Below are 12,048 nucleotides of genomic sequence, written 5' to 3' on the forward strand. Positions count from 1 at the left end.
GATGTTCGTAGCCATTCTGTTCTGGTTCCAGTTTTACTGTGGGTTCTCGGGATCGGCCATGATGGATCAGTGGTACCTTATTTTCTTTAACCTGATGTTCTCTTCCTTTCCTCAACTCGTTACCGGGATCCTGGACAGGGACGTCTCCTCGGAGACCCTGTTAGCTCTGCCTGAGCTCTACAGAAACGGTCAAGACTCTGAGGTACGCTGCACACATTCCCGCCGCTCCCTGCTGTACTCTGCATTTACCTGGTTTACCATGTTGATGAATATGCTTTACCATACCTGGCTATTCTTTTACAATGCTTACCTGTGTTGCATGCTACCTTTTTAAAATAATATCCAGCCATACAATGTGACTTGCAAAATAGTGCAGCGCTTCCTAGAAATGACTTGAAGAACATTTAAGTGAGAGCTCAGTGAGTATTGATGAACTGTTTAGGTTTATGAATCATACATTTGCTGATTTTTATAGACTGTATTTCAGTGATGAATAATCTGTAGTAGTGGTCGTACACTTCTTCTGCAATAGTGTGTGTGTATATGCACCCTACCCACCCCCATACACAGCAAAAGCTTCACTAATGAAGCTTTTTATTTTCCTTGTATGGGGATACTGATTCCAGACAGCATGAGTATAATGGAGACATGTGTCCCATTGTTATATAGGGAACCGCTTGTCCAGCTTTATACCCCTCGTGATTCTTTAACCTATCTGTTAAAAAGTCTAGTTTCTAATTTGAGAATGAGAGTCATGTCAGAATGCTGCACTCACTCGCCCCTGGGCTTCTCCCTCGGAAACGGATGAGTTTGATTGAAACGACCAGAATCTGCAGCCATCTTCATGACAGTTCCTAAAGCATGTGAAACTGTAGCGCTCTAACCTGGGAATAACATTCCCTTTGCTTCTTTTAGGAATATAAGCCACACATGTTCTGGATGAATATGATAGATGCCTTCTACCAAAGCCTCGTCTGCTTTTTCATTCCTTACTTTGTAAGTCCCCTTTGTTTGTTTCAAAGTACGTGTGCTGCAGTATGGATATCCAACCTTGATATAGATACGAAGGTGTGAGCCACTCTGTGCTGTCAAATCAGAGTCCAGAGACTGTCATACATATTCTGAAATATTAATGTCCTGTTTATAGTAGTTTTAATGAAATGCATGCCGTACCTATTTTAAGTAACAAGTGTTTAAGATTACGTACGTAGAGCCGTTTCAATGTACCCTTTTTCTCCTCCTAGTTCTTGCTGTGTGCTTTGAATGGTTAAACCCCAGTGCAGTGTAATGGGAATGCTCATTGAGGACTGGTCCCAGTTCATGGAGCTCCTTTGCGTATTTCTGTCTGGATTCTTGTTGTTTTGTGTTTTAGGCCTATGCTGACTCCGATGTGGATTTGTTTACATGGGGAACTCCGGTCACCACCTTGGCTCTTTTCACTATCCTGATGCATTTAGGCATTGAAACCAAGACATGGGTAAGCAGAGGAAACCGGCTATCTGTCTGTCTATAGAGATAAGAGCCCACTTCCCAACCTGGCTAAGCAGAGGAAACCAGCTATCTGTCTATAGAGATAAGAGCCCACTTCCCAACCTGGCTAAGCAGAGGAAACTGGCTATCTGTCTGTCTATAGAGATAAGAGCCCACTTCCCAACCTGGCTAAGCAGAGGAAACTGGCTATCTGTCTGTCTATAGAGATAAGAGCCCACTTCCCAACCTGGCTAAGCAGAGGAAACCGGCTATCTGTCTATCTATAGAGATAAGAGCCCACTTCCCAACGTTTCGGGGTGTTTAGCACACCACTGAGGGGTAAGGGCGTTTCAAACAAACAGTGGAAGTACTTGTAGGCATTTGATGAACTTGTGCTTCTAGGGTTCAGTAACTTTGCAACATCTGCTGCTTCGCTTCATCAGGTGAAAATGGCTTTGATCTCAGCCCTCCTGAGTACATGGTTTGCAGTGGTGAGATCGCATTGGATGTTCAGATTGGGAGAAAGTGGGGTGCAAATTCTGTCATTGGGTGCTATAGGTTTAAATTAATAAGTACGTGACCGTTTCAGTTTGTGTTTGTTCACTTTCATGTGCTCATTCTCAGTTTGTTCACTTTCATGTGCTCATTCTCAGTTTGTTCACTTTCATGTGCTCATTCTCAGTTTGTTCACTTTCATGTGCTCATTCTCAGTTTGTTCACTTTCATGTGCTCATTCTCAGTTTGTTTCAGTTTGTTCACTTTCATGTGCTCATTCTCAGTTTGTTTCAGTTTGTTCACTTTCATGTGCTCATTCTCAGTTTGTGTTTGTTCACTTTCATGTGCTCATTCTCAGTTTGTTTCAGTTTGTTCACTTTCATGTGCTCATTCTCAGTTTGTGTTTGTTCACTTTCATGTGCTCATTCTCAGTTTGTTCACTTTCATGTGCTCATTCTCAGTTTGTTTGTTCACTTTCATGTGCTCATTCTCAGTTTGTTTCAGTTTGTTCACTTTCATGTGCTCATTCTCAGATGGTTTCAGTTTGTTCACTTTCATGTGCTCATTCTCAGTTTGTTCACTTTCATGTGCTCATTCTCAGTTTGTTCACTTTCATGTGCTCATTCTCAGTTTGTTTCAGTTTGTTCACTTTCATGTGCTCATTCTCAGTTTGTTTCAGTTTGTTCACTTTCATGTGCTCATTCTCGGTTTGTTTCAGTTTGTTCACTTTCATGTGCTCATTCTCAGTTTGTTTCAGTTTGTTCACTTTCATGTGCTCATTATAATATAATTTATTTCTTAGCAGACGCCCTTATCCAGGGCGACTTACAAGATATCACATTATTTTTATATACAATTACCCATTTATACAGTTGGGTTTTTACTGGAGCAATCTAGGTAAAGTACCTTGCTCAAGGGTACAGCAGCAGTGTCCCCAACGGGGATTGAACCCATGACCCTCCGGTCAAGAGTCCAGAGCCCTAACCACTACTCCACACTGCTGCCCATTCTCAGTTTGTTTCAGTTTGTTCACTTTCATGTGCTCATTCTCAGTTTGTTTCAGTTTGTTCACTTTCATGTGCTCATTCTCAGTTTGTTCACTTTCATGTGCTCATTCTCAGTTTGTGTTTTGTTCACTTTCATGTGCTCATTCTCAGTTTGTTTCAGTTTGTTCACTTTCATGTGCTCATTCTCAGTTTGTTTCAGTTTGTTCACTTTCATGTGCTCATTCTCAGTTTGTTTCAGTGTTCACTTTCATGTGCTCATTCTCAGTTTGTTTCAGTTTGTTCACTTTCATGTGCTCATTCTCAGTTTGTTCACTTTCATGTGCTCATTCTCAGTTTGTGTTTTGTTCACTTTCATGTGCTCATTCTCAGTTTGTTTCAGTTTGTTCACTTTCATGTGCTCATTCTCAGTTTGTTCACTTTCATGTGCTCATTCTCAGTTTGTGTTTTGTTCACTTTCATGTGCTCATTCTCAGTTTGTGTTTGTTCACTTTCATGTGCTCATTCTCAGTTTGTTCACTTTCATGTGCTCATTCTCAGTTTGTGTTTTGTTCACTTTCATGTGCTCATTCTCAGTTTGTGTTTGTTCACTTTCATGTGCTCATTCTCAGTTTGTTTCAGTTTGTTCACTTTCATGTGCTCATTCTCAGTTTGTTCACTTTCATGTGCTCATTCTCAGTTCCAGTGCTGCTCTGTTACGGAGGCACGTGTTCCATTAAGAGTGACTGCCACCTCGACTGTGATTCTGAAAGCTCCTTGTCGTATATTCATATGAAGCGTTTTTTCTTTCTATTTCAGACCTGGCTTAATTGGGCCTCCATTGTGTTCAGCCTCGCCCTGTTCTTCACAGTGGCGCTGTGCTACAACGCTTCCTGCCCTACATGTTACCCTCCATCCAATCCCTACTGGACCATGCAGAGGCTCATGGGAGACCCCATGTTCTACCTGCTTTGTGCTCTCACCCCCGTCGTTGCTCTGCTTCCCAGGTAGGCTCGTTGCCGCCCAGACGTGCCTTTAGGACGCCGCAAGTCATTTCTTCCTCAAGTTCTAGACAAAAAAAAATTGTTGTCAATACATTTTGAAATTCAGAAATTCAAATAGCTTTTTTTTTGTATCCATTATTTCTTCAGCTCCTCTAGCGAACTGAGATTTGCAAATATTGAAGGTTAAGCATTTCAATTGAAACTCGGCATGAACAAATTTAGTATGAATATACTTATATTTTTGCTTATTATTTATTAATGAAGGCCAGAATAGAAGATATTACCAATATTCATTACATTTGTATACGAGTGCAATTAAAATATATTTGAATTATTTTAGTTGAACTGTTTGTATTGCCTAGCTGTATTCATACCATATATAATGAGTCCCGTTTCAACTACAGTATCTGCACATATAATCTGCCATTGCATCTGTTTTTGATTGTCTGGTCTCTTTGGAATTGTAATCCCTCCTGACCAGATCAAAAGCATCAGTGCTAGCAGCCTCCATGCCCAGCTTCAGTTCCACTAACAGATGACACTTCTTTAACTTGCAGATACTTACACCGAGTGTTTCAGGGAACACTCTTCCCAACCCAGGTCCAACAAGGACGACAGCTGGATGAACTTCCTTCGCTCAAACGAAGCAACATTCTTCGTCAACGGAGTACAACAGTAGATTCGCCATTTGGTCCCAGACCCTCTTTCCACCTATTTCCTGAGCCTTTCCCAATGGATTACGGATACAGAGCAACCGAATCCCACTCCCGCCAGCTCCGTGAAGCCTCCAGAGATTGCAACCAGCCAGGGAATGGCTCAGCCGCTCAAGGAGATGGACAGGACAGAGAGAGAGAGGCAAGCACGAGCAGAAGTGACCCTCCTGGAGAATCACAGGAAGAGGATCCCTTTCCAATACCAAAGAGCCATCGGGCTTCAGATGCCAACACGCTGCCGTATTCAGAAGCTCTGCGAGCCGCTGTGGACTCGGAGTCCTCCTTCTGTGAAGACGGCTACAGACTGGATCCCATCGGGGACTCAGAGTCCTCCTTCTGTGAAGACGGCTTCAGACTGGACCCCATCGGGGACTTGAATTTACTGAACTGGATAACATCCGCTGCATTGTTTAATCAACCTGGGAGTGCAGTGCAGGCCGAGTCCTTGCAAAGCATGTTACAGACTGCGGAGAAGGAGGATGGGAGCCCTTCACCCACCAGCACACGCCCACACTCGGATCTGGAAGTTGTACAAAACCAGCAGCTTGTGAACCCGGTCAGCAGTGAAGTGAAGGCAGCTGTTCCAGACTGTTTACAAGAGGGAGCTCTCGAAACAACATTGTTATGAGATAGTATTTTAATACAGAGTATTTATATGATTCAATTTGCACAGCAGTTGTACAATACTATTCCATCATCAACATTTCCAGAGTGTTTTAGGTCCTGTAAATCGCTACAATCTATAGTTATAGTATTTAATTACTAGCAATATTTTTTTTTAGGTTTAAAATCTAAAAGCTTTCCTGTTTCTCTGTTTTTGAGAGCATATGATTGAGGTACGTTTTTTGTTTTTGTTGAATCTTTAATGTCATCCGAAAGTTTACAAGAAGTTTTCATCTCATGACCAAACACAAACGTATTAATCAGCACTTCAGATATTACAAAAGTTACACCAAATATTGTTTCAGTACTTCGAAATGATCAGAACTAAAAAAAAATACCTCTTAAAGTACTGTTTTTATGGATCACTGCAGAGAAAGGAAACGTGTTACTGGGTATTTTAAGAAGAGCCCTTGCTCACTGTCATTGCAATTTGTGGTTGATATAAAGTACAAAAAGGGTTAACGGATCTCGGAGTTAAACTTCTTGAAGAACAGCTGGAAGTACATTCACAACTGAGACACTAAGTACCACTGGATGCACACAGAAGTGTAATAGTTAAGAAGCAGTGTGCAGGGCTCGGCCATTACGTTTGGGGCTCTGCATAGTGTTCGATGCAGCTGCCATTGTAATCAGGCTTCTTAGTTTATACCTGTTATGCACCTCTGCAGCCCTCCTCTTCCTCGCTGCACATAGATCAGTCAGGAGTTGTCTCCTGAAATGGGACATGTCACGTGATTCAGCGCCTTTGCATTGCCTCTCGATGCACACACTTTATCCCAGGGTCACATGTCGTATGATTCCTAGTTTTCAAGCGTATTAGTATCAGTGTACCTATAAAAGTCTAAAGCATCGGAATTGCCTTATTCATGGTAAATCAAGCAAGTCATGTATAACCAAACCTCATATTATTGCAAATAACCCCTCTCTGAAGTTACTCTAGTGTTTGCTGCATTCATTGCTATGTTCAAACTGTACATGTATTTGCTGTAGTTCTACCAGCTTCTATAGTCTGGTAGTGCTGTTACTGCATATAGTCCTGCAAATGACAGGAAGTGCAAGCAAAGAACTACAGCCCAGCCATGAGGTATGGTCGATTCCCATGACCTCATTTCTACTTGAGAGTGTCAGTCTCGTTATGAGACGGAACAGATATAGCAACTAAACCGTGGGCCTCCCTTCAAAACAAATACCTAAGTAAACAGTCTATTGCTGAGTAAGCTATGAGTAGTCATGCAGATTGTATCAAAGCCATTTTAATGTCCCTGCCATACCCTTCAAGTGTGCTTCTGCTTCACACAGAGGAGGTCACGTCTCCACGGTGATCTTCTCTGTAGAAATGCATCACTGAATGGAGTCGACAGCCCTCCTGGAGGAGGTCACGTCTCCACGGTGATCTTCTCTATAGAAATACATCACTGAATGGAGTTGACAGCCCTCCTGGAGGAGGTCACGTCTCCACGGTGATCTTCTCTGTAGAAATGCATCACTGAATGGAGTTGACAGCCCTCCTGGAGGAGGTCACGTCTCCACGGTGATCTTCTCTATAGAAATGCTTCACTGAATGGAGTCGACAGCCCTCCTGGAGGAGGTCACGTCTCCACGGTGATCTTCTCTAGAAATGTTTTACTGAATGGAGTCGACAGCCCTCCTGGAGGAGGTCACGTCTCCACGGTGATCTTCTCTATAGAAATGCATCACTGAATGGAGTCGACAGCCCTCCTGGAGGAGGTCACGTCTCCACGGTGATCTTCTCTAGAAATGTTTCACTGAATGGAGTCGACAGCCCTCCTGGAGGAGGACACGTCTCCACGGTGATCTTCTCTATAGAAATGCATCACTGAATGGAGTCGACAGCCCTCCTGGAGGTCACGTCTCCACGGTGATCTTCTCTAGAAATGTTTCACTGAATGGAGTCGACAGCCCTCCTGGAGGAGGTCACGTCTCCACGGTGATCTTCTCTATAGAAATGCTTCACTGAATGGAGTCGACAGCCCTCCTGTGTTTGAGCCTCTGAATCCCCAGCACAGCTTTATATTTATACTGTGTCTCAAACACACATGAGCATGGCACTGTGTTTAAACTGTCTGCAGGATTGATAACAGCAGTGTTGAAGTAGGTTAATAAAGGAAAAAAGTCACGCAAATAAACTATATATTTACATACAACAGAGCAAATAGACAACGCACTAAATGAATTGAGTGGATACAGACCTTTGTTTGAACGTTTATGGAATCGTAAACGTAACTTCATACTCCCAGTACACCGTTCTCTGATCAGCATTCTACTTCATACCCCCCGTACACCGTGCTCTGATCAGCATTCTACTTCATACCCCCGTACACCGTGCTCTGATCAGCATTCTACTTCATACCCCCCGTACACCGTGCCATACTCTGAACAGCATTCTACTTCATACCCCCGTACACCGTGCTCTGATCAGCATTCTATTTCGTACCCCCCGTACACCGTGCCATACTCTGAACAGCATTCTACTTCATACCCCCGTACACCGTGCTATACTCTGGTCACCATTCTACTTCATACCCCCGTACACCGTGCCATACTCTGAACAGCATTCTACTTCATACCCCCCGTACACCGTGCCATACTCTGAACAGCATTCTACTTCATACCCCCCGTACACCGTGCCATACTCTGATCAGCATTCTACTTCATACCCCCTGTACACCGTGCCATACCCTGAACAGCATTCCATCTGATTTGCAAAACTTAGAAAATACTAAAGAGCACAGTGATGCTGCAGTCTTCAGATATACAGGTGTGATTGATCTATGAAATTCCTTCAGCAGATTCTGGATTCATGGGGTTAAGGTCTGTTTAATGAGTCTAGTTCCCTCATTGAGTCTATATTCTTTAGATTGTGAAGAAATACAGTGTGGATACATTTAGACTAGATGTAAAGTATCCATGCTGAAAATGTAAAACTGAAAAGCTGCTGACAATTGTCTGTCTGTCTGTCTGTCTGTCTCTTGTGTGTAATTCTCCATTAGAAAAGAATAAACCTCTCTGTCTGTGAGATCATGCTCAACTAGAAACTCCACAATGAAATCTAGTGATACCAAAACATGAAAGTGAATGCACTGCCAGTAAACCTTTCCTGTGAGCTGTTGAGTATACATGGAGATACAAAAGAATAATCATTACAAACAAGGTTCTTGAGTGCAACAGTGCAAGCCTTTGTAAAAATAATAATAATAAATAAATAAGAATCAACTCCAGATACTGACCACTTCTGAAAACAACTTCCAGCACCAAAGTGTGCATGGTCTTAACTGGAATCTGCACCCAAGAGATCACACTTGAAACTGGGAAGCAGCTGAATTATTATTTTTTTATTTTTTTTTAGGGGGGTGAAAGGTACAAGAATAAATACTTGAGTCAGTTTTGTCTTTGCTGAGCACGACAAACAATCCAATCACAACTCTGCAGAAGTGCATTTAAAAGGGTAGCAGTGATGCCACACATGGCGCATTCTGCAGCTGCAGTGTTTGGCCTTCAATATTTAAAAATGAAATCTGTGTGTTTCTCCGCAGTGCATTTCAAACTCCACTGGTTTAGCAAAAAGCCTTTTTTTTTTTTAATTGTATTTGTATTTTTTTCTAAATGTGCCTGAGTTCATTGTTATTGTTTAATGTTGGAAGCATTTGATGCTGGATCTACTAGTTGTGTTTGGGTACAGAAACCTGGGTGTGTCATGTAGTTTAATACTTTCAAACTATGGGACCGATAACTCTGTCTGTGTCGATTTCAGTATTCTCTGATTTTCTACATCAGGAATTCTAGGACCTGTTCAGAATGTAGTATATGCATTTATAATGTAATAAAGAATATCTAGTTTTATTTATATACAGTATGTATGTATGTATATGTATATATAATGTATGCAGACATGTGTTTAATTGTAAAGACTGTTCGGTAACGCTTTATATTGCGTTGCATAAATCCATATCTAATAGATATGCAATTGCATATTAAATTAATGTTAAATTCATATTTAATAAATATGCAATTGCATGTTAAATTCATATCTAATAGATATGCAATTGCATATTAAATTCATGTTAAATTCATATCTAATAGATATGCAATTGCATATTAAATTCATGTTAAATTCATATCTGATAGATATGCAATTGCATATTAATGTTAAATTCATATCCAATATATATGCAATAGCTGGTTTCTTGCTAAATGTTAACTAAATGTCGATTGAAAATGTAATTGCATATCACGTCCATTTTATATTACATTTCGTTACCCTTTAAAATATGTAAGAATTTCCCATTGTTTACATGTTTTTAATTGAAAATACAGTTACTCTGACTTAATTGTTAATGGAAAGTAACAAGGAATAATTGAACGTAAATGTAACATCAATTGCATATCTATTTAATATTAATTTAACATTAATGTAATATGAAATTGCATATCTATTAAATATTAATTTATGCCACGCATTATAAAGCGTTCCTGACTATTCTGCTAAAGCCTTGTTGTGTTAAGGAAGATACATTATAAAACGTTTATTTTACACATATACTGTATTTGTCAATATATCTGCATATGTATTTACAGAACTATATCATGTGCCTTAACACTGGATGTAGAATTAAAAAGATTCAGACACATCCGGTATTGTATGGTGTCCTCCATAGTTGTGTGTTTGCGTTCTTACTGTGAAAAGAGGAGGCTGAAAATGTAAAACAGAAAAACTGCTTTTTCAATTGCATCCCATTCTTCTTTAGCGGTTTATGTAAATTGCAGTCTGGGTTACACTTATCATGTCTTTCTGGTACCGAATGCTAATATCACACTGTTTCTTGGCTCAACTTTAAAAACCAATCTGTGGTGCTCAGTCAGTGCGAGCCTCTGAAAGGCATGTGAGGATGAGTTTGTTTTGCAAAGCAATTGTCAAGCTGATCAAAAATAACCTTATGCATGAGCAAAACATTGTGTCTTTAATGAAGACGCTGGCCCGTTTCTGTGTGTGAAATGTCGTGTTATGAATTGCAAGTTCCCTTTAAGATCATTAGATAGTTTTTTTGTTTGTTTTGTTTTAAATGAACCTCATTTCCATATGTAAATGAGTCCCAAATGAGAGAATTTATTACATCTTCACCAATCGGTCCCAAATGAGAGAATTTATTACATCTTCATCAATCGGTCCCAAATGAGAGAATTTATTACATCTTCACCAATCGGTCCCAAATGAGAGAATTTATTACATCTTCACCAATCAGTCCCAAATACCGACTACTGACACCAACTCGCCAGCTACTCCACGCAACTCCTCGTCCAGGCCTTGGTATTCTCTCGTCTAGACTACTGCAAATCCCTCCTGACTGGTCTCCCTGCGTCTGCCACCCGTCTGCTCCAGCTCATCCAGAACTCCGCTGTTTGTCTGGTGTTCTCTCTGCCTTGCTTCTCCCACACTACTCCACTGCTCCTGATCACCACTCGCATCCAGTTCAAGACTCTTGTACTTGCCTACCGATGCCTTGACCAGACTGCACCCAGCTACCTCCAGACCCTGATCTCTTCCTACACCCCGACCTGACCTCTCCGTTCCTCCTGCACTAGAAGACTGGCTGTACCTCCTCTAGGCTCCCCTGCCTCCAGACCCCGCTCCTTCTCCACCCTCGCCCCGCAGTGGTGGAACGACCTTCCTATGGATGTCAGGACTGTCCAGACCTTGACCACCTTCCGGCACCTCCTCAAGACACACATCTTCAGACAGCACCTGTAAAACTCAATTCTCCCCTTCTGGTCAATATAGCACTCTGCCTTTAATGCACTTTAACCTGCACTTATCTGCTCCCTGTTTCACTGTATTTAATCCTGCACTTAATCCAATCTGTAGTATTTTGTATTTCACTTGCACTTTCACTTGTATCTAACCCTGATGTAACTAACAACACTGTTATCTGCTCTTGAACTGCCCTAATATCAAATCGTACTTAATCGTGTTTTGTATAATAATAATAATAATAATTAATAATGTGACAGCGGTGTTAATCAAGAGAACAAAGAAATACTTGTAAAAACGTGCGTGCGATATCTGTGCACAGCAGACTGAGTGCCTTATCCCAGGAAGCGGACCCTGTGGATTATTGAAATGTCCCAGTGGTGTGAAACCTTCGAGCTGAAGTAACTTTAATAGGTACTGGCAAGCGACGGATTCTCGCTGTTTCTTCAATAGGGAGCGCCTTTTAACTCCTCCCATACATCATTAAAGCCTTGTATTTAGACATTATCACATCACTTCTGCTTCATCAGAGATAAGATGCATTGCTGTAGTCCTGACTAGCAGTGAATCCCTTTACCTGAGCATGCCTCTGCATCAAGCTGCCCCACAGCCCTGTTCCAATGCACTGCAGATACAAGTCTAGCAGTGAATCCCTTTACCTGAGCATGCCTCTGCATCAAGCTGCCCCACAGCCCTGTTCCAATGCACTGCAGATACAAGTCTAGCAGTGAATCCCTTTACCTGAGCATGCCTCTGCATCAAGCTGCCCCACAGCCCTGTTCCAATGCACTGCAGATACAAGTCTAGCAGTGAATCCCTTTACCTGAGCATGCCTCTGCATCAAGCTGCCCCACAGCCCTGTTCCAATGCACTGCAGATACAAGTCTAGCAGTGAATCCCTTTACCTGAGCATGCCTCTGCATCAAGCTGCCCCACAGCCCTGTTCCAATGCA

General features: G+C 41.7%; 1 protein-coding gene across 2 annotated transcripts in view; it reads left to right on the top strand.

Moving 5' to 3' along the window:
- Positions 1 to 9,977, top strand: part of LOC117405742 (phospholipid-transporting ATPase VA) — a 66,711-nt gene extending 56,734 nt beyond the window's left edge. For both annotated transcript variants that reach the window (XM_034923178.2, XM_034009089.3), the window contains exons 17-21: positions 2 to 202; positions 916 to 996; positions 1,373 to 1,477; positions 3,768 to 3,955; positions 4,510 to 9,977. In XM_034923178.2, coding sequence (XP_034779069.2) covers positions 2 to 202; positions 916 to 996; positions 1,373 to 1,477; positions 3,768 to 3,955; positions 4,510 to 5,293 — 1,359 coding nt within the window. In that variant the 3' untranslated portion in view covers positions 5,294 to 9,977. The remainder of the gene's footprint in view (position 1; positions 203 to 915; positions 997 to 1,372; positions 1,478 to 3,767; positions 3,956 to 4,509) is intronic.
- Positions 9,978 to 12,048: the final 2,071 nt, after the last annotated feature.

Source organism: Acipenser ruthenus, chromosome 9 (genome assembly GCF_902713425.1).
Source record: "Acipenser ruthenus chromosome 9, fAciRut3.2 maternal haplotype, whole genome shotgun sequence".
NCBI lineage: Eukaryota > Metazoa > Chordata > Actinopteri > Acipenseriformes > Acipenseridae > Acipenser > Acipenser ruthenus.